Genomic DNA, 27,554 nt, shown 5'->3' on the forward strand with positions numbered 1-27,554 from the left:
TTGTGATCATGTTGGATAATTTATTCATGTGACAACAGTGAAATGCAAATGAACATGAAGTTGACCGTATTTCTACACAGTTATGTTTCGTGAGGAATGGTAACATTTATACACAGAAATAGGATTTTTTAAACCTTAAATGCTATAAACATTACAATACAATAATAGACTTTCACCTTTATGTCAATAAATTCTTAAAAGTAACAACACCTGTACAACTATACAGTCAGTAACTGTACCCTGCTATTCTAAAGCTTTACAGTTACTGGGATCACTATTTTACACATGCAACCAATATCTGACACATACATCCACCAATTTTATGGAAAAAATATCTTCCCACTACATCCCACAACTACAGTTGTTTAAATTAATACTGGCAATCAATCAGCAAATTAGAAACCATCTCCACTTCACATATACACACTTTGTGCACAAACTGCTATGTTAGGTTTACACACATCTCCATTAAGCCAACTGAATTAACTTTGTGTCTACAGAGAAATATAAAATACATTAACAATTTTAAATGCAACTTTGTTCCTTGTACTTTCAATATACAACAATTATTTTTTCTTTTTTTTTGTAACACTTAAATGTGTGTGTAAATAGTGAGCTACAACTGCAGGATTGACTCAGTCTCAATGGGATGATAATTAAAAGAACCTGCAACACTGCAAATGTGAGTACTATTTAAATAAATAGGAAAATTGATGGCAGTTTGCACGCATGCTATGTGAAACAATGAGTAAGTGATGTGATTCATCTTCTAACTGATTTCAAATACTGCAGTATGGTGTGTACATACATACAGATGGCAATCTCATGTTACACACAGAAGGGATTTAGAGGGGCAAATAAATTTACAGGACTGCACCACACACAGTTAAATGGGATTTATAATTTATGTTACCTCCATACTGACAGTTAAAAGCAGGGAGAAGGAAAACTGAAGAAAATGGAAGTAAATTCTTCTCTGCTGGAATGTGAGAAGCAGAAATGGGCACAACATAACCTTAGCACCAATGAAACCAGTCAAACTGAAATTCCATCTGCTGTAGTCCTTATGGGGCAAAGGAATGCTTAGATGTTGAGCAACCATGCCACTTGGCAGTCCTAGAGAGGCTACCGAAGGAGACAACTGCACCGAGTGAATTGCAGGCAGCTACCACTTTAATCCTCCAGGTTCCTGAAGGACTGCTGAATGTCTTCGTGAAGTTGCTCAAAGTCTGCCTTGATCTTCGCTTCTCCATCCTTAACTGGGTCCTGAAAATTTAAATGAAACACTCATTATGTGTGTACACAAATTTACTTCCATACTGTACCACGATGGTAGGTAAAAAACATCATACACTATAGAACACACACAGTGGGCACCAGCACAATCGCGATTTAACTAAGTGGAAAATTACAAGTTGTAAAACTGTGGAATGTATTTCTGAAAAACTATAGTAATGGAAGAAAAATATCTGTCTACCAACCAGCAAAACTGGAATACAAACTGACAGCAGAAGAAAGAGAATTCCTGCCACTTCATCAAAAGTTTCTGGAGAGGCAATCCAGTTTCAGCATGTGGTAAGCAGAACTTGTCCTCCATTATGGCACTGTCATTAAATTTAATTATGTGGGTAGGGGGAGGGTTGGTGGTGCAGGAATGATTTGTGTGTACAATATACTTCTTGGTACCTCCTAAGTATATTACAGGAACTTCTGCAACTTCCAAGATTTATTTTCCACAAACATCTCTCATCTAGTTTCATGGGGTCCAGTTGATCATATTCTGCACCTTCTAGCCACAAAAATCTTAGGATAGCACTTAACTGCATTCTGCAGCCTTCCAGTAAGTAGGTACAGAGAGAAACCACAAGACCACGAAACAAAGGCAGTAAAGGAAACTTATCTGATGACAGTTTTGCATAAAAAAGCTTAAAATTTCAAATGAAAAAATGCAACGGAAGGAATCTGAATCGTCGTTTCCACTCCTTATGTAATGAAACCCTTACAGATTGCTAATACACTCACCTGACTGAAGAATATATTAGCAAATATTACAGAACAGTCTAATATACCGACAACATTAAACACATTCTCATATTTTAAAACAATTTGCTGAGTTCTCCACAATTTAATTTTCTGGCACCAAGAGTTCACAACTTAGGAAACTGCATATAAACGCAGCAATGACAAGCATGTGACTAATATGAAGCCTGTCAACTGATGAGACCTAGAAAGTAAAAGTCGGCCGAGTGATTTGAACCTGGCTTTTGTCCGTCAATTGATACATCATCTCAACAAACCAACATTTTTCAGGTGTTTTCCCCTGACTACATAAAGTAATGGAAAGTGATGGCCACATGAAGCTACTACATCTTTGGAGATCTATTATTGCAAATAAATTTGAAACACAGAACCACACAGGCAATCACAATACATAACCAGCTACAAATGAAATGGCAGTTACAGAGACTTTACTGGTCTCAAACACACATAGGTGCATTAACCACTAATCCACCTTGGCATAGCAGTTCACACAACTGCACATATTACCTTGACATGCCTCCCTTCTCAATCCAAATTCTCACTGCCGCCCCAGTCTACTTTACATTTCCCCTTACACATGAACAGAACCGCCAAGGCTCTCCAAGTTCTGGAATAGCACCTCAGTATCAAACGTAAATGGGGCATCAGAGTCTCCGAAATTGTGTAATTTCATTTGTGTAAGTACCTGCACCTGGGTTTCGGGCTGGGTCGCTCACTTACATTAAATGCCGAGATGCTATTCCGGAATACAGAGAGCCTCGGAAATGCTGTTCATTTGTATGGGGGGATTTAAAGTAGACTGGGGCAGTAGTGAGAACTTGGAACGAGGAGGGAGGCATGTCAGGGTAATCCGTGCAGTTGTGTGAATCACTGTGCCAAGATGGCTTCATGGACACCAGTGGTCAATGTATTTTCTTGATGGCCTTCATGTACCTTCTGCTTATTTAGACAATGGGAATGTCAACAATATTCGGAAAAGGATAGATTGCCATTTACTGCAAAGATGACACACAGTTGCACACAGGCGCAACGAAAAGACTTTTCATTGTTCTGTTTCCAATTCACGATGTCAACTTTATGGTGAGTACCAATCTACCCTTTTCCTAATATTACTATTTTGTTTATCCACCACCTTAACTATATTTTGATATTTCAAATAGTTACTGTCAGCATCTTTAAGTTTCTTCTGCTTTTACAGATGGTTCTATTGAGGAAATGGAAGGAGATGAAGGAATCTGGAATACTTTTGAAGATTATTGAAGTGATTATTCATATGTTTCTAGTGAAAACGATCATGATGACTGTTTCATGGTCCCAAGGATGACTGCAGTGAATGACATCATTAAACCTGTAAAAAAGTGTAAAGCGGTAATGTTTCTAAGTGATTACAATGAAGGTGATTCTATTCTTGTGAGTAACTCATTTTGTCACTACGTTAACTGTTTCAACTGAGTCAGAGTCTAGCACCATCTCAAATGTGTCAAAGCACCATCTCAAATGTGTCAACACCTTCCAAATTCCAAATGGAGGTAATCCGTTATCCTTCACATAAAATCACTCATGTCTTTTTCTGGAAACGAAATGGCTGGAAAAGTGACAATTGGTATGTTCAAAAAGTAACAAGAATGTTGTAATTTCACACGCTGTGTAAGTTTGACTTGTGAATTTATTTCATTGCTGTGTTGGTAAACATGTCTCATAAGTATGTACACTATGTTAGCCATATTTAATACTTAGTCTGGTGTCAGCTATCAAAAAGGTTACATATGTTTTACTAGCACTGACAACTACTTACTTCGTATAGAAATGGAACAGAGAATTCATATTTAATTTTGCTATAAGAACAGAACAAACCACAGCCAAGTTTTAGAAGTCTTACATATTGTTTTTGGTGACTCCACTGGATAAAACAAGAATTTGAAAGTACTAAAGCATTTTGAAGAAGGCCTTTAAATAATTAAGGGCAGAAAGTGCCCTATATGCCTCAGCAATTCATCGACCGATGAAATCTTAGTAAAAGAGAATGAAATGATTATGAATGATCGCCGAATCACTATCAAAGAAGTCAATGAAATTAGCCCAAACCACAAATTTTTTTTGATGACTGGTATGAAACATGACAGAGGTACTCAAAGTACCCTCCACCACACACCATCAGGTGGCTTGCGGAGTATGGATATAGATGCAGACAGCAAAATTTGTTTGAAAACTTGAATTTCATACAAGAACAGCAGCAAATGCAAGATGCTCGTGAGTCACTGAAGTCAATGACAATGCAGAACTACTGAAATGTGTCATAACAGTTGAGGAAATCAGCCTTAGAATAAAATGCCAAAACTAAGGCTCAGCTGGCTAGGTGGAAGCTCAATGAGTGTGGTCAAATGAGGAACTTGTGCTAGCTTTGTTCTTTGTTTTTTCATGGCATAGTGCAAAACAAATATTTGCCACGAGGTCTAACAATCACTAAGAATTACTATTTATATGTGGCTTTTCTGTCTCCGTACAGAAACTAACCTTTAGAGTGCCATTGTTTCAAAAACATAGACGATATCAAGAATGCATCACTGATGGAGCTAAAGCTATGCTTGAGACTGAGCTCCATAAATGTTTCTGGGATTGAAAAGAGTGTGTATTTTGACTACAGTGACTATTTTGAAGAGGATTACATTGATGCAGTTGAGGGGAAAAAAAAGCCTTCCCCCCTCCCCCTGAACACACCTCATATTTTAATAGGTCAGGAAATGTAAGGAAGCACAATGACAAGATGATTACATAATCAATACATGCATTTAACATCTGTTCTTATATCCTAACATTCACACTTGTGTTAATGTCTAGTGATATTGATGGCTGGGGAAGCTCTCGTATTAAAGTAGGAAAGAATATAAAGTCAATAAAATTACCAATTGGGGGGGGGGGGGGGGGGGGGAGTGTATAAGGAAATGAAATGTAATCCCAATGTTATTTCCATAATGACCTAAATTTAAAACAGATGGGTAACAATGTTTTGCAATCAATTTCTCTGCAACAAGCCAATAGTTGTATTTTATGGGATGGGAGCACCACTCTTCACTGAACACATACAATGTTCACAAAAACTTTTGTAAACAAACTGTTGGTTGTGAATACATTAATAGTATACACAGTGTAAAATCTTTTATCCCAAGCTGAGAGCACTGAAATTTTTGATGTTATAAGAAATTTCTCACCTTTACTTACATCAATAGACACATTCTGTGCAATCTGTATATTATAGATAGCACATATTATTGTTTCTGGGCAAAAATATATTATTGTGCAGTGTCTCGCAAGTCTAAGTGACATTGCAATTGCAGGAAACAGGCATATTTGTTTGTCCAAGAAATGCAATCCTTTCATGTTTAACTACTTTCATTTCATGTTACAAGAAAAAAAAGTGGAATTACACAATGTTTTGTCAGCACTACAAAATTATTTTCATGTTAAGCATTTTTCTTTGTATCTAATTTGCCAGACCTATAAGTCTCAGCCCAATTAAAATAAGTTATTTTACCTTGAATTTCATAGATGAAAGCTGATACAGAATGTTGCCCATAGAATCTCTGATAACATTCCAAGTGATCTTGTTCTCACTCTGAGCAGTAGATTCAACTGCATGCCGAGACATGTCATAGAAAGCAATCATGTTTTTCAGCATGCCCACTGTCTTGTAAAATGGGCAGAAACGATCATATGGTGAGTAGCTGAAAAAAATATGGTGTTGCTTTTAATCTTTTACCCAACACTTGACAGATATCTGATTTTATTATTACAATTTATGGTCATTAGCATCCTTCTTTATATTAATAAGGTGAGTGTGATTTACAATACTGCTTAAATTTATTATTTATTTCAATATCTCAGTTGCACAATTGTATGAAATAAACATGCAGCTGAGAAAATGAAATAAAGAATAAATTTAAAGAATAGTTTCAATAAATATTTTCGAGAAAGCAGTGAAAACAATCAAGACAGCTGTCATCAACAACACTGAAACCAACAGAAACACTATAGGAACATTACTCTTGCACCATTTAAAAGTGAAAAGTGTGTCAGTTACAGAAAATGAGTATTTCAAAATAAAAATTTCAAATACACAATTTATGAACAAGAAACACATGAAAATGGTGGTACAATTACATTTGCCTGCATTTGCAAAACTAGTACAGGAATGTGTAATAGTATGTAAATGCAGCTGAATATTTTATACGGTTTTAATGTAGTTACTTGTGGTAAAGTAATCCTGTGTGATGCAAAAGCAAATGAACAATACAGCCAAAATGTTCAAGTCCCAAATTTACTTACAAATCCTGACTCCCGATATGAGTGTGGACCAATAATCACCAAGTTTAGGCAACTGGAGGATGCATATATGCAAAATAATATTTCATGTAACTTTAATGCAGACAATTTATGCCATATGGAGATTGCCTGTAAGTTTCTTTGTTGCAACAGATTGTAACTGATGGTCTGAACCATTGAATAGAAAAACACTGTTTACATCAGTACCGCGAAGTCCAAAATGGAAATGAAGAATGAACATTGCTCTCATACAAATCATGAAAATGAACACTCTTTACAGGCAACTGAAACACGTGTGTGAGTGATTCATCCTTCATACTTTCTTCTAGAAAGCATGAATCTTCTGTCAGCACCTTTGTTTTTGATCCTGGATCTCCATATAAAGCACCCAAAATCTCTGCCTTTGTCAGGTCCTTACAAACCATTCCTACTGCGTAAACGTTCACAAACAAATAACAAATGACTCTTCTTGCACCACCACTAAGTAGAGCCCTTTTAGCAACAAAACAAGGGACTATCTCCATTTTATGTTCTTAAACAGAGTCTGTGACACACTAAGCAGATGCTTTCCCATACGGCGCACAGGCACAGTGCTGAAAGGTTTAACAACACTGTCTTGATATGAATTCCCATGGGCACTGGTCACAGCACTATCACAGTTGTCCGGTGGCTAAATGTACTCCCTCTTTGGATGGTACATTCCCTTCAGGAGGGTATTATCCTGGGCTAGTTTCTGAGGTCATGTATGAAGCCACTAGAGGATATACCTATATTTACTACTAACACACTGTCTATAGACAGAACAGAAGACTCTTCATACACTTGCAGTGCGTGTGTTAATGCAAATTCTGATGTAAATTCCTTCAGATACACATGCATGATGTAGACACGTGGTTGATGACATAGAGACGTTTGGATCTCACCATGAGTCATACCTAATGGTAAGGTGACAGCTTGCGATAAGTGGGAAATCTGGGTTCGAGTCCCTATTCATTGTCGTCATTCCATCAAATAGCTGATGGTAGTCCATATTCACAGCTGCGAATATATTTCCTGTACTTAGGACAATCAGTTTGCACTTAAATTACACACTTCAGCTTCAGGTCACACAAATTTTATCATTACCAGTTTTGACTTGTTAACAAGCCATCAGACAATGTGAATGTTACATAGTAACTCATCAAACTACAACTGACCATGGCAGGAGATGCTCCTTTCCCAGCCAGACTTTGATAAATTACTTTGTAATACATTTAGATCGTCTGACGATGACTAACAGGCCCAAACTGGTTACGATACCATTTGTGTGAAATAAGGCTCAAGTAAATAATCTTGCAAGATCATTAACAATATGGATGCTGTGTTACCTCTAAGGCAGCACTACGTACAATCGGTTTCATTCCTAAATTCAGTACAAAACAAATCAGGACCCACGGAAAATGGAAAACTGCAGACAAATGTCTTGTGTACACAGCCAATAGGAAACAGAATGAAATACTGGAAAACTTAAGTCATTTTGAGAGAACTATGAAACACAAAGCTGAAAAGTTTTTGTAAAGCCCTATCTATAGTAGCAACCAACCTGTTCTGCTGCAAGAAGTCATCCTTCAATAGTTTGGCCACCTCAAGGGTAATCTTGTCAGTTTCTGCCAAGGATGCTTTACCAACCAGTTGTACAATTTCAGACAGATCTTCTTCCTCTTGCAGAATCTCTTTCACCTTTGTACGCAATGGCACAAACTCAGGGAAGTTCTTGTCGTAGAAGTCATCCAGAGCACGCATGTATTTACTGTTAAAATAAATATGTGACTAAGCTACAGATCAAAAAATGCAATTGAGAGATACACACTGATCTGACAGAAATCAGCTGTACATATGGTGGTTGTATTGCATATAAGAGGTATAAAAGGGCAGTGCATTGATGCTACTACCATTTGTACTCAGGTGACTCACGTGAAAAGGTTTCCATCATGGTTAAGGCTGCACAACAGGAATTAACAGACACTGAACGTAGGATGGTAGTTGGAGCTAGATGCATGGGACATACCATTTCTGAAATCATTAAGGAATTTAATATTTCGATATCCACAGCATCTAGAGTGTGCTGAGAATACCTAATTTCAGGTATTACCTCTCATCGAGGACAGTGCAGTACCTGATTGCCTTCACTTAATGATTGAGAGCCAGGGGCGTTTGTATAGTTGTCAATGCTAACAGAGAAGCAACACTGCATGGGGGGGGGGGCAAAAAAAAAAAAAATCAATGTGGGCCATATGATGAACATATCTGTTAGGGCAGTGTAGCAAAACCTGGTGTTAATGGCCTACAGCAGCAGACAACCGATGTGAGCGCCTTTGCTAACAGCACAAAATTGCCTGCACCTTCTTTCCTGGCCTTGTGACTATCAGCTGGACCCCAGACGACTGGGAAACAGTAGCCTATTTACACGAGTCCCATTCCAGTTGGTAAGAGCCGACGGTGGGATCTGAATGTGGCACAGACCCTATGAAGCCATGGACTTAAGTTGTCAACTAGGCATTGTGCAAGCTGATGGTGATTCCATAATGGTGTGAGCTATGTTTACAAAGAGTGGACTGGATCCTCTGGTCCAACTGAATCGAACATTGACTGGAAATGGTTATGTTCAGCTACTATGAGACCATTTGCAGCCATTCATGGACTTCATGCTCCTAAACACTGTCACTGAACCACAATTGTTCGCAGTGGTTTGAAGGACATTCTGGACAATTCAAACGAATGATTTGGCCACCTGATCACCCAGTCCCAGCAAACCTTTACAGGACATAATCGGGAGGTCAGTTCATGCACAACATTGTGCATTGGGAACACTTTCACAATTAGGGATGGCTCCATATTTGGGGGGGGACTTGCAACAACTTGGTGAGTCCATGCATTGTCGAGTTGCTGCACTATGCCATGCAAATGGAGGTCTGACATGATATTAGAAGGTGTCCCGCAACTTTTGTTACCTCAGAGTATAATAGGAACATTATATATATCTTAACAAGTATGTTCTGGAACAAATTGTACCTCAAGTTTCATTTCTGTAAATTTTCAGTTGCTGTTACAAATAAAGTTGCACAATCATTCTACAACAATTTTAGATGTTTACTTATTTCAGGATACAAGACACCAAGGCAAGATATATAAACAAATTAAAGATAACTGAATTATGGTAATGATAATTGCAAAGTGGTTGATAATGGCTAAATGTAATATGTAGCATGTTCTTTACCCATTATTTTAATTGAATTTTCTGTTTTACTTTTGCCAAGATCTGTTGCCGTCCGTCCTACTTCATGTACAATTTCATAGCATGGATTATTGTGCTATCACTTTCCACAAGAATTAATTAATTAGCTACTTATGAATAAAATTAGTTGTTATAGCCTACTCTTAGTGTACCTATCAGCCACTAAATGCATCTTCTAAAGGGCGTAAATGCTGACTGTTAAATGTCTTACAGTGGCCTAGAAAAAGTTGGTATGAGCAATTTACTATGGTACACTTATGGCGTACCATTTAGAGACCATCTCAAAATGGTGTATATAAACTATCTAGGCTACAGCACATGCACAATACGTGAAATTTTAAACTTCCTCTCTCACTCAGCTAAATTGGTTGCAGAGAAAAAAATGGATTAGACTTTTCTTGTTAGAAATTTAAAGTAGTTTGATTATGTATTGAGGTATTATCACTATGGGCCACAGTTTTTGACTTATTCAAGAAAAAACATACAAAACTGACCTGCAAAGGTACACCCACCCACTCATTCGTTCACTCACTCGCCCCCCCCCCCCCCCCTTCCTTTCTTTCTCCAATGGTCAGGATTTTTTTAGTGTTTTGTTCATACCATTCCCTCCTACCAGTGCACAGAAATTTTTATCTACATGACAATTTGACCTTTTTTGGTCTTCATTGATTTAAACTTTCTCGTGAGGGATTTAAGAAAAAAGACTTTTGTGAATGTTACGCAAAATCTATTTACATTTTTGATTTGATAACTTAGTCCTCACAGGCACAGTAGTCTCACAGTAAGAACGCCAGACGGACAGAATAATTTACTTGTTAATTTTATGCTGTTAAAATCTACAAAACTGTGTAGTAAAAATTACACAAAAGTCAGCTTTACAATTTGCAAGTTCACAGCTAAGCTGAAGGCCTGACATACTAGTGAACAAAGAACAAAAGAAGGTCTAACATGGAAAAAATGTTTAGTTGCAAATTTTTGTAGAGGTAGAAAGGAGGGACATTAGCGATATAATAAAAATTCTGATTGATAGGAGGTGAGAGAGAGAATATAGGTGCATTTGAAGGTCACTTCTGTAAGTTTTTTAAAAATAATTCTAAAACCACAGCGCCTAGTGCACATCCAAGTAAATTTCACTACATTAAATTTCCTACAAAAAGATCCTATTCATGTTTTTCTCTAGGACAAATGGTTTTTGTGCAGAGAACGAGAGAAAACTGAAAATATCATGCACCGCACATGCGCTGTAGGTTAGGCCAATTTGTCATCTCTCGTCTTAATGGAGCACAACAGAATCCTGTATCAAATTGTTTACAACAACTTCTTCTATATCAGCTTGGTGCATCGTAAACAACTACTGTATAAGGTAAGCAGCACTCTATTCAATTTCATATTATAATGTTAATCCATCTGGATTTTCCATTGTCAGATTACACACAGAGGTTGCATATCAACTGCTGCACTGTATTTCTGCTTCTGATGTCACCAGTATTACAAACACTGTCAAAAGCATACCTGTATGAGATGAGCCAGTTGATGGACGGGAAGTGCTTTCGCTGGGCAAGTTTCTTGTCGAGACCCCAAAACACCTGGACAATACCTAGTGTGGCCGTTGTTACGGGATCTGAGAAGTCTCCACCAGGTGGCGACACAGCTCCTACAATACTCACAGAGCCCTCTCGGTCTGGGTTACCTAAGCACTTCACACGACCTGCACGCTCATAGAAACTTGCAAGTCGTGCACCTAAGTAGGCAGGGTAACCACTGGAACAGAAAAATAAATTATTGTAGGCACGCACGTACCAAAACCATAAAGCGGAACATACTCCCTTTTCTAGCTGTAACTTTCATTTTCTGCACTGTTGTGACCAATAAATTACATAAATTTCGTCATGTCTTATCATTTTATACACAGATTTTATGGAGTGCGGCAAGTGCTAGTTCATACATAAATGGCACATATTTACGACTTATAAATGTATTCTGTTTCAAAATAAAATCAGAGTTAATGTGATTACAATTTGTAATGCCTGTCACAGTAGCAGTAGCCTATTAATCATAACACTGAGGGTACATGGCAAAATTTTTGTAAAGGTCTAACTTGGCATCAATGCCTCAAATCACTTCATTTAACACTTATTAATCAGTCATCTCTAGAGAGGTCTGTTTACAATTGGTTTACAGAATTTCATTGTTTTAATGCTGTCAGTGAAAAATTTTGTAGAGGTCGACTAAAATCTGTTGTTCCTCCAAAAACCAACAATGCTGTGTGCAACATAATTCAAGAGGGTTGGCACATGGCTTACTGTGAGATAAATGTGTATTGACAACTGCAGTAGATTTGATTTTGTGTGAATCTTTAGTTCTGAAACAGATCAGTTCTCAATGGATTCCACACAATCTGACGATCTCAACAGAATTCTTGCGTCAGTTTGTGTACGGAAAAGCTTAAATTTGTCCTAGAAAATGCAAAATATGAATACAACATTATAACAGGAGAAGAAACTTTGATACATTTATACAATTCAGAAACTGAGCAGCAATCAACTGTTTGGATGTTCCATGATGAACCAAAATCAACAACAGAAGTTAATTCATGAAGCCCTTCCAAGTAAATAACCATTTGTTTCTTTGGTTAATCAGATGCCACTGCTTTGAAATAATAGTTAATGCTCAATAGTAAACAACAATTGGCTTGTCACAGGTCTTCGATAAAAATCGAGGGAATCAATTTGAAAGAAACAAAAGTTGATTTAATGTCCCGTTGTCTGTATTCACCTGATTCACCATTTAATAACTTTTTTTTCTCTCTTTCATCTAAAAGAAAGTACGTAAATAAAGATTTTCATCACCGTAACACATTCGAGATTCAGGCAGTGTGTCAAAAAGGCTAACATTACGATAAAATAAATCATTCATTAGAACAGAATCATGTGTCAGAATTACTTGAAAATGCAGCCACCTTATGCTTCTTTACAGGTCCAAATGTGTCACTGTCAATGGAATAGTTCTCAGAACCATAAAGCATTCATTCATACACACAGTCGCCTGCATATTCATTCTCACTAGGAACATCTGAATAATCAAAAACATCACAAAGTATTTCAGATTTTTTCACGTCCTTCCAGTTCCTGAATAGGCAGGAGGACCTTCAAGGCGAAAAAAGTTACTATTTGAAACACCAAAATACAATTAAAATGCTAAATAAGCAAAAGTACATGCAATCTAGTTGATACACAATTAAATAAATGGAGTAGTGAAAATGGGGCACCTATAGATATAGAGTAGAAAAAACTAGTTATCTTGAGATCCATCTGTAACAAATGGCATGTGAAACATGAGTAAACTCTGGATCCTTCGGCAGTGTGTTAATGTGTTTAACCTTTCTAAAACCATGTTTCTGCAGTATGAATGTTGGAGTGAGAATAAATATTTCTAGATCTGTTCCAAAATCATGAAAAGTGTATAAGTTTTAAAGGTAAACAGTTTGAGAAACAACAAAATGACTTCTGTCAAATATATGTTTTGTGAAAATCTTAGAAGGCAACCTTCACACTGTCAATCAGTACAAACAGGAAACTGGGTACTACAATTCATACCCTGCACCACCAAGGAAGAAAGTCTGAAAATTAATAATACCAAAAGCCGTTTCACATTATGTTGGCCAATGTGTACGCATGTGGAGAATGTGTTACAGTTGAGAAAATATAGTTTTCACAATAACAGGTACCTCGCAGCATGCTAAAGCTGCAACTCAGTTATACAAATGGACAGTGTGGCACCACATACCAAAAAGAGCGAACATATTTGGAATATAAAACACACACTGCCCAGCCCCAAAACCACATGATGTGGCTCAGAAACTCATTGTCAGAATGGATATGCACACACCCCATCATTGAAATTGTCTATGCTTGCAACATCTCATTTACTATGATCAGAAGAGGTAAGTTTTCTGCTATCTAACAGTGCCACAAGATGAGAAATAAAGTGAGTGCTCTGATATGGTGAAAAAGATGGCCACATTTTCATAACTTCCGTTCCCGGTCTTTGATGTACTTTGTACCACTACTAAGCCACAGCATTATACAAGGATAGCCTGTGACTTCTAGTTAACATTTCACAATCCTTCATAGTAACAAACATATTGCTATCAATGACATGTCAACCTCACATTTTAATGGTGATATCAGTTGTACCAAGATAGTGAGCAACTGAATATGCTATGCACCCTACATAAAATCATGAAGGGGGGCCACCTATGTTTTTCATTAAGTGTAGAGTGATGAATGTGGAAAGGGGCTTAATGACGGACAGAGCCACAACTGAGGAAGTGGTGCTTTCACAGCCACCAGTTATAAACAAACAAGGTACTAGAAAATGTGATGAGCAAGTGGAATAGGTGCCTATACCATAGTTGTGATTATTATGAAAAGTTTCTAATTAAATCCAACATTAAAGAGAATAACCATTAAACAATTCCACCTCACCTGTCTGCAGGCATTTCTGCCAATCGACCTGAGATTTCTCGAAGAGCTTCAGCCCAACGTGATGTTGAGTCAGCCATCATAGATACGTTGTAACCCATGTCTCTGAAATATTCTGACAGTGTAATGCCTGTGGAGAGAGAAAAATGATGTATTTTTTTTCTAGTATGGTATTTATGAGATCAGTAGAATTTTGAGAGCAACACAATACATATTTGTGCAACGCAAAAGATTGCTCATTGAACTTGCAGTAAATGTATACATTGACTCCACTGTGTAGAATTATTTAATTTTATTATATTCATTTGGTACATTCTCTTATTACTATATTAATAAACAGAACAGAGAGGTGGGCCCCAGATTCGGTAGGAGACTAACAAAAAAGCTAATAGTGTGATGCAATAGGTACACATTTTTTGTCATAAAGCCATCACAATGCTACTGTTTGATTGTATGCTACTGATTTTTGGAAATGATGTGCATTCAGAAGTGTATTTCCATCTTCAATATCCACGTCTTTCATGTAAGGAGTAGTAATCTATTGTATTTAACTACTAGAGTAAGCTGTTTCATGCTCTTAGGTTGCAACCCTGCTTCAGCCCTTTAACCCAGAATCATACCAACAGTGTGACAATTACTAATCAGTTATACAGGGCTCAAAAAGCTAATCAGGAAATGCAATACCAATATATGTGTAGAACCAATTACAACCATTTTCTTCACTTTAAATGAAGTGGACGACTGTGTCAATAATTCAAAATAAACAAATCCGCAGCTCGTGGTCTAGTGGTTAGCATTGCTACCTCTGGATCACAGGGTCCCATGTTTGATTCCTGGCCAGGGAACTCTGCCCTGGGACTGGGTGTTTGTGTTGTACTCATTATTTCATCACCATTCATGACAGTGGCTAGATTGGACTGTGAAAAAATTGGGACTTAGTACGGGCACTGATGACTGCACAGTTGAGCACCCTACAAACCAATCATCATCATCAAAACAGGCAGAAATATGAACTTGAGATTACATTTACACCGATGAGCCAATATTCTTATGACCACTTGCTTAATAGCTGATTTGTCCATCTGTGGAAAGAAAAACATCACTGATTCTGCATATTGGGGTCCAACAGTTTGTTGGAAGGATTTTGGAGGTGTGTGGCACACACAGGGCCATGTAATTGGTGCAAATAATGGGCTGTTGACTTGTACGTGGTGATGGTGGTGCCCAGTAGTGACCCAGATGGGTTCCACAGAATTTACACCAGGCGAATTTGGTCACCGAGACATCAATATGAGTTCACTATTACAATCCTCGCATGACTCTAGCACAGTACTGGCTCAGATAAGGACAATTATACTGCTGAAAGACATTGCGGAAGAAATCATGAAAAGATTCGGTTGGTTTGCAGCTGTCAGTGTGTCTTCAAATACTACCACAGAGGCCCAATGCAAGCACAAAAGAATGTCTCCCATAGCATAATACTGTTTCCACCAGCCTATGCCCATGGCATGCTGCATGTTTCAAGTCATTGTTCACCTCAATGACTGCATTTGTGGATACAACCACTGACCTAATGTAGCAAAAAATGTGATTCACCCAAGGAGCTGACATTTCCACTGATCAACAATTGAATCCTGATGGTCTCGTGCCACTGAAATCGTTATTGATGATGAAGTTGGGTCAACATGCAAACACATTGGGGTGGTCTGCAATGGAGCTCCATGTTCAACAATGTATGACGAATGGTGTGCTTGTGTATGCAACAGCACTGTGCTCTTTCGACAGATGCCACAGACCACCATCTATCCTATTTTACAGAGTAGACAAATCTCCAAAACCCACATTCTGAGAAGACTTATGGACGTCCAACCATTTAGAGCCTAATCGTAGCTTCACTGTCCTACCTCTTTCCGTAGATGCTCACGACAGTAGCATGTGAATATTCAACCAGCTTCACCATTTCCGAGCTACTAGTTCACAAGCTCTGTGTAATAATAATCTGCCCTTTGGCAGAGTCACTTATATCCATGGTATTCTGCATTTGCAACCTACATCTTCACTAGGGTGATGACCTGCCCATGTATGCTCTAGTCACGCACTTTTGGTACTGCTTCACATGCCTGCAATGCCAGCAGGTGGTATCGAACATTGTGGCAGGCAGTGGTCATAATGTTTTGACTTATCAGTGTACAGCATTAATAGCTCACTAACTGAAAGGTACCTGTGTAGATAGATGCTTCTCGGGCAGCGACAGGCATGTTAGATGTGTTTGCGACCAGTGCTGTTCTCTTCATGATAGACTCAGTCACACCATCAATCTCCACTGACAGCTCCGGGAAGTCCCTGAGTACCTCAGACATCTCATTACCTCGCTCCCCACAACCTACGTAGATAATTACATCAGAGTTTGAGTATTTTGACAATGACTGTGAAATTACAGTCTTGCCACAACCAAAGGCCCCAGGAATAGCCGTTGTTCCACCCTGGACACACCTGAAATATAAATAAAATTGTATGATTATAAGCATCACATTCATTTACAATTTTTTGAGCAATTATTTCTTAAGGTCTAAAAAATTCTTTTTGTCAATAATCAGGAGCTTAGAGAAGTAGCTAGTTATGAAAGAAAAGGCAAAGGAATTGATTGAGGGCTTATATCTGAAATGATTAAGAGAAACCACAGAAAACCAACACCTGGATGGTTGGACGTTGATTTGAATGCTTTCTGTATGAAAAACATTGCCTAAACAAACTGTAACAGGTCACTCAGTTATCATAAATATATTACCAAACTAATAACACACATCTTTCACATTCAGTGATACTGGCAATGGTACCATTGAATACAGTAACAAAAAAATTAAATTAATAAAATTAAATCCTGAGCAGATCAAATGTAAATAAATAATAAAAGCAAAAACAACAGCTGCATCTCACAAATCTGAAAAAAGAGCTATAAAATTTCAAATTTTACAGTTTTTTTAGGTCATTGTCACTGCATTGTCACAAACTATCTCCGAAGACAAAGATGGAGGAAGGTACCTGTTGTTTATTGTTTATTTAGGAGAACATCTCTGCATTCACTGGAAACCTCATCTTTCATTGTCTCTCATGTGCGATCATGACCCCCCCCCCCCCACATTTAATGCACAAGATGAAATTAATATCCACAATTTTAGAATCATCTTCAACGAAAATTACCAGAATACTGCAACACATATGTACACCAGTATAACCCCATAACAAATAAAATAGGTGGCTAGCACATTAAGATCTTTCCCTCTTAAAAATCTGGCATCAAACCAAGGACGCTATTAACTTTATTCTCAGTCTGGACAGAGTACAACTTTTTCTGTGATAAGATGTTACTTAACACAGTACCACAGTTGTTAGTTTGTTTGTTGAGCCCTTTACCTTAGTGGTGAAAGGTCCAGTTGCTTCTTTAATGGGCAATAACAGTAACGAGAGATGACACAGCTAGGTTGTTCATGCCAGCAGGCACAGTCTCAGCCGTTGTTTCCAATTTGTGTAACTACGGTGTTCATTCAGTAGTGAGGCGATATTAACATTAAACATTTAAACAGGTGTTACTTTGGGCAGTATGTCACTGTGAAAAATAGTTAACTCACGGGAATAGGGAGTCAAGCACACGTTGACCAGTAAGGAGTGGGTAATTGGCTGGCAGCTTTTCTGTAACAGGCCTGGGCTGACGTACCGGCCACACTTGCAGCATAGTGAACTTCGATCTCTCACCATCAAATTCTGTCTCCAGAACAATATCCTGAAACAAACAATCCCATGTACGATTTTGTGTGTGTGTGTGTGTGTGTGTGTGTGTGTGTGTGTGTGTGTCACAATATGGTGACCGTCTTTACTCACTCCAGTGTATATATGTCAATAGTTTCTATTATCAAGTTAAATGTTGTTTAATAGCAGAACTACTGCAGTACTCACATCAACTGTATAATTTCCAGGTTCTGCAATGTATGTGACAGTTCCTTTGGCACGAGGTGGCAGCAGCAACTTGTGTTTCACCAGAGTATTTTCATGGACCAAACCATACAGGTCACCACCAGTAATGTGGCTCCCAATCTGAAAAATCATGATTTCAACTCCTTAAATATAATTAAATGAAATCTTTTTCAATGTGTTCATTCATTTTATTTCCACACATAATCTGCTATATTTTTGTATACAGTTGACAATTCAAATGAACCAACAGCATATTTTCTCAAAATCCTGGACTCTTGACACTTATTTCTTCACCTCTGCCTTCTTTCATTCTTCTCAAAATATTTGGATCCCACCCTTAGCTTAGCCTCCTTTGCCAATTGCTTCCCCCCCCTTTCCTCTTTGACAAAGGAACTAACAGCTCTGAAAACTAGGAAGAGTTTTTTTCGTGTGTGTATCGACGCTATGCCAATTTCATCGCCTCGTAATTTTACAATATTCTCAAGCGGATTAACCTTTTGAGAGAAATAGCTTAATTTGCAGTCACTTTACGAAATATGTCAAACATTTCACGAGAACTGTACTCCAGGTTAAAACTTATGAATAGCCTTCAATCCTCTCCACATCTATCCCATAGAGATAGCACAGATAAAATTAGGTAAATAACAGCTCTCATTCTTCCCCTGCTCCATCTACCAATAAAAAGTACCCTCTGCCACGTAGGTCTACTGTATCTCAGTTCAATCAAAAGTTTTCCAAATGGACAAAACAGTTATTTTCCACTCCTTCACATGTTGTCCTGAACTTACTACTATGAAGCAAAACTTTCCTTGCTAAAGAGCCACTAAATGGGGGAAAGTCCAGGAAGGAATAACAGAAATATGAAAGGATAGACTGCCACTCATGACTGAAGGCACTGAGTAGCAATTTATGCTTTCCATACTACAGTAACAATTTAACCAAACATGTAGAGATACTATTTAGGAAGTACTCATATTTTGCAAACAGCATGTTACTACCATATTCATACTGTCTGAATGTTTACAAGCTCTCGCAGAGCACATAATTCGGCTTACCTTAACACTGACGGGGCTAAAATCCCACTGTGCAGTGCGGCTGAGGGCAGGTACGTTGACACCTTTTGGGATGTAAATACTATTCGACAGTTCATTGATGTCCTTCAATGGACGCTGGATACCATCAAAGATGCTGCCCATGATACCGGGCCCAAGTTCCACCGATAGTGGCTTGCCTGTGCGCAGCACAGGGTCACCTACTGTCACACCTGAGGTGTCTTCATATACCTGTGAGACAAATAAGTTCTCAGTTCAATATTTAGGATATGAGATCACAAAATAATATTCACGTTGTATTATAATAATGTTACAGGATGTGGCACCCCCAATGTTTTACATGTCTGAAAATGAATTTTACACAGGGCAGTCTTTGATTTCAAGTAGCAGTATATATTTATATGGGCTTTTGGCACGAATTCATGGAAGAAATGAATTTTGCCACTAATTTCTGTAATACTAATAAGTGTTAATTTGTTGTTGAAACCTCTTTAGTGAATGTCCAGAAGTTAAGATTAACTTTACTCTTACAGCAAATTATGTAATGTATAGTGAATCATTTTGAGAATGGCCTGTCACAAGAAGGGGAAAGGGAGGATTATCTGTCAAGACGTTCAAATTGTAATACATGGCATTTGTCACCAACATATTACAAAATTCTAAATGAATTTATCAAAATTCATTACAAATTTAAAATGCACAGTTATGCCAGTCATATGCTAATGCTGAGATTTTTTTCCAGAAGTGATGGTCTTCTGTAAAACGAACTGGGAATAACTAAAAAGATTGAAAGGTAAAACACTCTTCAAGCCTCCTAATACTGAGAAGCAGTCTTATTAAAAATTAAAGTAATTTTATCCATTTTGGATACTGCAGAACACATGACTAGGCATTAATGAAATATAAATACAGATTACTGTGAGGAGTTCCAGAACTAGTTTTGAGCCTTTTCAGGCTGTCTGGTAAATCTAATACTCACACACACATAATCATGATAGCTGCAATAAACTGAAACTGTGTTTAGTGATGTGCTTCTGGGCGTTCTGCCAAGTTGTTGCTACCTTTTTATAGGCAATATTTAGAGTTTGGTTGTTATGCTTACTCGCTGCAGCAAGAAAAGGAGGGGGAGGGGGGGGAGAGGTAAAGAAGGGGAAAAGACTAGTAGCTGCATTGATGGGATAGAAAGCATAGTACTAAAGTGGGAGCAGGGAAGGGGATCAGCAGGTGGAGGACAGGCTAGTGAAAGTTGAGGCCAGGGGAGTTACGGGGACAAAGGATATGTTGTAGGGAGAGTTCTCACCTGCACAATTCAGAAGAGCAGGTTGCATTTATTAAAGTGAAGCAAATCATGTTGGACAGCATGTTAAGTAACTGGGTGGTCCAGTTGTCTCTTGGACACAGTTTGGCTTGGCTATTCATTTGGGCAGACAGCTTGTTAGTTATCATGCCCATGTAGAAAGTGGCACAGTGGTTACATCTCTGTTTGTAATTCACATGGTTGCTTTCACAGGTAGCCCTGCACTGGACAGGGTAGAAGTTACACACCTTTGACAGGGCTCAAGTATGTGGTGTGGGAGGTTGTAAGAATCAGGTCCTGTATCTAGTTCTACTGCAGGGATATAAGCCAAGAGGGACAGGTTTGGGAGTAGGGGTGGAGTATGGACAGACAAGGGTATTGTGTAGATTTGGTGAGTGTGAAATACTGATGTGGGAGGGGTGGGGAGGACAGTATGATAGATATTCCTCATTTCAGTGTTACAGCAAGAGGTAGTTGAAACTCAGATCAGTTGTTCCAGTCATGAGTGGTAGTCATGAAAGAATGACTTTTGGCTGGCTGGTGGGTATGGGGGAGGCGGGAGGTGACTGGAGATTTTTCTGGATGAGGTATGGAGGCTAATCTTGGCCTGTGAAGGAAATGTTTGGCATATTTGGAGAGGGACTGTTCGGCACTACAGACGGAATGGTCCCAAATGGCTAGGCTGTAAGGAAGGAACTTCTTGGTATGTAATCAGTGGCAGCTGTCTAAGTGGAGATATTGATGGTGGTACCGTAATGTCAGTCATTGGTCAAAGCTTATAATGAATGATCCCTTCATGTTTCCTAATTTTTGATGGTTGTTGCCCAACTGGATAGTCCAGTATCCTTTCGCTTCCAAGTATACGACCCGTATTTGGCCATTATTACAGTGACTGTTACTGGTTGGATTCTATATGGTTGAAGGAAAGTTAAACTCCAACACCTTGCCATGAGTCAATAGTGATAAAAGTCAGAGTCTGGTTGAATGAGGTTGACATTGGAAATCAACAACAAGCCTGCTGAAGGATTCATTTTTGGTGTCATCTGAACTTATTTAGGCAAACTGTGAAGAGCATAATATTAGGATGGATGGACCAATGGATGACTTTTACTCCCAGCCTTCTTAAATATCAGTACTTTGTTTTGACAGCAGAGAAATAGAATGTGTGTGAAATTGTACAAGTTAATAATTTCGTCTTTATCAAAGTATCTGACAGATTAAATGTAACACTAACTGCAATATCAGTGGCCGTGTTATGTACTCCCCTTCGCCAAATTTGGCCAGTCACAACTACTAGATTCATTAGGTCAAATAATGATTCACGTGTTCCTTCAGTAACCAATTATGATACTGATGAAGTGTTTAACTGACAATAATTAATTACGAATCACAAGATGTATTGTTTATTGCTGAAATAGGTTTTTTAAAAAATTAATTCAAGTTACACTTTGAAACTGAATGAACCTGTATGCCAAAATCCGCAATTAATTTCTTCGTACCATAACTTCAGATACATTGTAAATGTGGTGCAAATAATTAAACTGGAAAAAAAAAAAAATCTCAATTTGGGTGCAATTTCATTGCAGTTATAATGAAATGCCTGTCTCATTGCATCTGCATATCAAGAACACAACTGACCAATAGTTACTGTATTTCAAAATTTGCTCCCAGTGAACGTAAAACAACGATATTTCACGAAAGATTTTCAGCACGTAAAGATTATTTTTACTGCACATTACACAGCTATCAAATCAAAGGTGGACATTCTGAGTCAATATTAAAATATTGAAACTGTATGAGGGAAGGGTGGGGTGAAAGCTTTGTTTGTTAATCTTTCACTTCCTAACATTGTTCCCATTCTGTCAAACACACATCAGCCAATCATTCTTTCACTTGAGCCTTTCCTCCTTTATTATGCTGCTTTACCTCCCCACAGCTTCATGTCCGAGGGAATGCTTGTAGTTATCAAATTATTATTTGTGTTGATATCTGGTATGCACTTATACCATTGTTAAGAAGACAGACTATTACATAAAATTATACTCTGACATCTTCAGCGGTGTGATTGAAAAGCGGATTAAAATATCAAGTGCTGTCAGAAAATCTCTTAAAACCTTATCTTAATTAAGTTGCTGATAAGATAAGACTTGGCAGACAACTGTGTCAACTTTCAATCCACTGTCACAAAAATCTTTGTACAGAGACATATTGCATTTTAATACCGCAAATTAAAATGAAATCTGTGTAGAGTTTTACAAATTACTTCAAAATTTCAAATGTGTCTGATAATCATGCAGAAATATGGAAACTTGCAATGAAAAAAAGATTAACATGTTTGGGCTTAGCAATGGAAAGTGACTCACGATCCTGAATAACTGTCTGATTCTTTGAATTTAATACCCACCAACTTTTAATACTCTGTTACTCAAAGCCAAAGTGTATTACACCGGTGGGACATGTTATACGAGATCATTACGGAGGTTCTACAGTAAGTCAAAATAGAAGTAAAAGAAAACTACTCTTTTCTTCCACGCCTACAGATAAAGTGGAAAAACAGCTATGTAATATTCTAATTTTATTGAAAAATTATTACTAAATTTATGGTTATACTGTATGTGCAACAATTCATTCCTCTCTCCTATAACAAAATGTTTTCTCACACTTTATGTAGCTTTGTCAACCCTGATTGAACCAGTCCCTCTGAATTCAGTAAAAACTGCACAGTATTATATATAAACAAGTTAACTCACCTCAATGTTACTCGAGGAACACCACTTACATGGCAATTCAATCATCTCATGCTAGGTCCACACACTAAATGCGTTCTCCAGCAAGTACTACGACTAAGTACATAACTTCCATAGCAAACCTCCAAAGGTCAGTAAGCCTAGCAATACTGAAATAACAGACTGGCACTGCCACAGCAGAAAATGCAAGCAAGCTTTATTAGGGTGTTCAAATTCTCACATCCTCTCTTATGCCTAGTGACCACCCTCCAGACCTGATTAGTGGGATCATTATCTCCATTCTTTGCCCACCCTACCAATCTGATTAAAGCCAAAGACAGATACAGAGTAAAGAAGCCTTGAAGCTGGGAAACTGGCAAGACTCGAGAAGGCCAAAAATGTAAGTGATACCAGCTGAATCGAGAATAACAAAATAAGGTGAGAGAAATAATCATGTCAGCAGACAGGCGAGGCTAAACAAGTGTTCCCTAAGGCCAGATTTCCTCCCACTCCCAATATATTATAATCAAAAATATAAATCCCCTGACAAACGCATGCATGCATGCATGCACACAAAAATATTTAATTGTATACATGTACTACCTACCAGTTATCTATTTGTGACAAGTTGTCTACACATACGTGTATATTGTTGCCTTTCCAGCAGTCCGAAATTGTGTAATATCTTTAAATACTTCCAACGGTGTAAGGGAATTCTTGCATAGTTTCACATACAAAATAGCTGTAACTATTACATAGAAAGGTTACTACAGTTATTTTACTTATTGTATATTGAGGTTTTACTCACTTGGATTGTTGCCATGTCACCCTCCAACCGGATGATTTCTCCAACCAGTTCATAATAACCAACACGCACCAGTTCGTACATAGCAGAACCGGCCATCCGTTCTGCTGTCACCACTGTAACGGAAATAAAACCATCCCCATTGCATGAACATATACATTACACAATATACAAACCAATTTCCAGTATTTTGCACATTCACACAGAACAAAATTGGCTCTTGATCTTTCATACGTCATATGTCATCAGTGTGAGAAATTAACCTAATACTCCAATAAATAGAAAAGTCCTTATAGATTATGAAATTACTCACCAGGTCCCGATACGGCAAATACGAAGCCGAATTTGGACTCTCGGTCCTCATCGGATGTCTTTATCAGTGTGCTCGTCATTTGGAATGATTTTATCTGTGAAAATAAATGTGTAATTAATATATTGTTTAGTAATAGCACTTTCTGGGGTCATAAAAGGGATAAAGTCATCTCTGTATTACAATATCAAACTACAGTACTGAGAAAAACCACAGATCTCTGGAATAATTTTTTTCTGAATCTACCTCCATATCTATATCCTGCAAACCTTGAGATGCACGGCAGAGGGTATGCCCTATTGTTCCAATTATTAGGGTTTCTTCCTGTTACATTCATGTATGGAACACAGGAAGAATGATTGACTGTTTGAATGCCTCTGTGTGTGCAGTAATTATTCTAATTGTATCCTCACAATCCCTGTGCAAGTGATATATAGGGGTGTTGTAATATGTCACTAGAGTATTAATTTAACGCTGGTTCTTGAAACTTTGTTACTAGACTTTCTCACTATAGTTTACAGCTATCTTCAAGAGACTTCCAGTTCAGTTCCTTCAGTATCTCTGTGAGACTCCCACGGATTAAACAAACCTGTGACCATCCACACTGCCCTCCCCTGTGTAGGTTCAATACCTCCTGTTAGTCCTATCTCATACATGTCCCGCACACTTGAGAAATATTCTAGAACGAGTGATTTGTAAGCATTCTCCTTCGTAGATTGATTTAATTTCCCCAATAATCAACCAATAAACCTAAGTCTATCATGTGATCATTCTATTTCATATCCCTACAGAGTGCTACACCCAGGTATTTGTACGAGTTGTCTGGTTCCAACAGTGATTCATTGATATTATAGTCATGGGAAACTACATTTTTTTCATTTTGTGAAGTGCAAAATTTACAATTTTGAACATTTAAAGGAAGTTGGCATGCTGAACATTTAAAGCATGTTGCCAATTTCAACATCACTTTGAAATCTTACCAAGATCTGACTGAGTATTTATGCAGCTTCTTTCAGATCGACTTCATTACAGATAAATTTATCATCTACAAAATGCCTGATTTTACTATTAATATGGTCTGCAAGGTCATTAATATACCACACAAGCAGCAAAGTTCCCAACACACTTGCATGGGCCACACACAAAGTTACTTCTACATATGACAATGCCTCTCCAACCAAGATAACACATTACATCATTTCTACCAAAAAGTTCTGAGTCTAGTCCTAATTTCACTTGACACCCCCATATGATCACACTTTTGACAATAAGCATACTGAATCAAATGCTATTCGGAAATCAAGAAATACATGTACCTGATTGCCTTGACCCAAAGCTTCCGGTACGTCATGAGAGAAAAGTGCGAGTTGGGTTTCAAATGATGTTTTTGAAATCCATCCTGACTGGCATTAAGGAGGTCATCCTGTTCAAGTTACTTCATTAAGTCTGAGCTTAGGACCTTGAGATCCAATGCAGAAATATTAATCTATGAAGCATCTGAAGTACAGATGAAACACTATATAAAGAAGGTCTATCACACAGTGTGATATGGAAGGAAAAGATTAATTTGGTTCGATTTTGGGAGGGGGAAAAAAATCAATGTTTAAGGCAAGGATAAGCAAATGAGAGTTGAATAAATACGGCAAAGCAATCAAAATGACTTTGATGCTGTAAAAATAATTGGGAAGTATAAAATAACCTGGTGCCCAAATTCTAAAAACCAGGAAACAGGCATTTACAAGACCAGAATCAGCATCACACTACTATAAAATGCATAGACTGAATTGATACTACAAAGGATTCAGGTATGAATGTGAAATTGGGGAGACGTCCTGGGGCTTCTCACTGAAAGTAATGATGATTAAGAGTAGATATTGAATGGAGCCGACAATGAAAACACAATAATGTGTTAATTAAAAGAAGCGAATTCTAACAGAAAAGTCGAAATGAAATCTGGGAATGCACAGAACAGCTGAATGTATTCTATGCAAAAGTAGTATTACTCAAGATCAGCACAGGAGGGAGAAATATTTCACAAACTTTTGTACAATGTTTTAAGATAGTATTCAAGACACATTCATATCTTAAATCTTGCATAATAGACAAGTGACGCATTTACGTTTAATGGGATTATGAGTTGAAATTTTTAGGAACCAAGGAGAGTATATTATGGAAAAAATATCAGAATATTCCTCCCCACCCCCCCACCCTTGAGAAGAAATATGTGAATAGGATATCTAGACCTACTTATTTACCCACAGTTAACTTGTCAATGGAAGAACCTGTAGAGGTTGGACAATTATCAGAACCTGCAAAACTGATCATTCAGGATATAAAGTTTGGTAGATATGCAGAGATGAAAAGACTGGTACCAGATAGAAAGATAATGAAAGCAACATCAAACTAGCTATTTTATCACTGACAACTTTAACAGCAATTAAAAACACTTTAGGAAAAGAAATTAACGTTGAAGAATGGTGTTGCTTTTTATTCTTACACAGAGCTCAGATGTATAACAATATAACAACTGACTGTGTGCCATTACAAATCAGATATATTTAACATGTTAGATGAAACTATTAACCTGCCGGACAAACGTCTACCATAAATTTTCTATCAGAGTCGTGCGACCAGTATATTAAATGTTCACAGATAAAAAAGGCATTGGCCAGATGTTTGTGATATATGTATGAAGATACAAACCTATTACTGGCGCACGAACAAAATGTAGGTCACATATAATCAAACATAAAGTGGATTTGGTTTAATGTTACAAACACAGTTAAATGAAACTGTAATATTAGGTGTTCACATGACATGACTTACAAACTGCGGTCTGGACGAGTAAAATTAAGTGGCCCACAAAAGGCGAAAAGTAGGCGTAACCTCCACTGCTGACTGCCAGCTACTGGAGACTGCGTGCGTCAAAAACAGAAAAAATAATTTTCTAGCGGTTTCAAGACCTAGAAACAGCCTCACAATCCACTATTTTAGCATTATATTCCTGCTGATGGAAGTATATACTGGACTGTAACAGCAACTTAAAATTCGCACAACAACTACCTTAAATCCCCTAAATCATTTGAAACATTTATATGTCAAATTTGCGAAACGAGTCTTCAGTTTTGTTTAGCTGAGAATTGTACGCCATGGATTAAAAATACAACAAAATTCCAAATTAAACCGGATAAAAACGACTTTCCGTACTCACCAGCCCAGGACCCCAATCACAAGACTAGTCAGCTGACCACCCACTGATGAAGTCAAATAACAT

General features: G+C 37.7%; 1 protein-coding gene across 1 annotated transcript; it reads right to left on the reverse strand.

The window, feature by feature from the left end:
* Window positions 1-27,554, reverse strand: LOC126424874 (V-type proton ATPase catalytic subunit A). The gene is made up of 12 exons (XM_050087701.1): window positions 27,492-27,554; window positions 24,284-24,377; window positions 23,974-24,086; window positions 19,146-19,373; window positions 18,073-18,210; window positions 17,748-17,899; window positions 16,340-16,611; window positions 14,122-14,248; window positions 11,147-11,395; window positions 7,943-8,149; window positions 5,573-5,762; window positions 1-1,266 (listed from the first exon to the last, which is right to left on the reverse strand). The coding sequence occupies exons 2-12, from the start codon at window positions 24,360-24,362 to the stop codon at window positions 1,174-1,176; spliced, it is 1,848 nt and encodes a 615-aa protein (XP_049943658.1). The 5' UTR covers window positions 24,363-24,377; window positions 27,492-27,554; the 3' UTR covers window positions 1-1,173.

Source organism: Schistocerca serialis, chromosome 10 (genome assembly GCF_023864345.2).
Source record: "Schistocerca serialis cubense isolate TAMUIC-IGC-003099 chromosome 10, iqSchSeri2.2, whole genome shotgun sequence".
NCBI lineage: Eukaryota > Metazoa > Arthropoda > Insecta > Orthoptera > Acrididae > Schistocerca > Schistocerca serialis.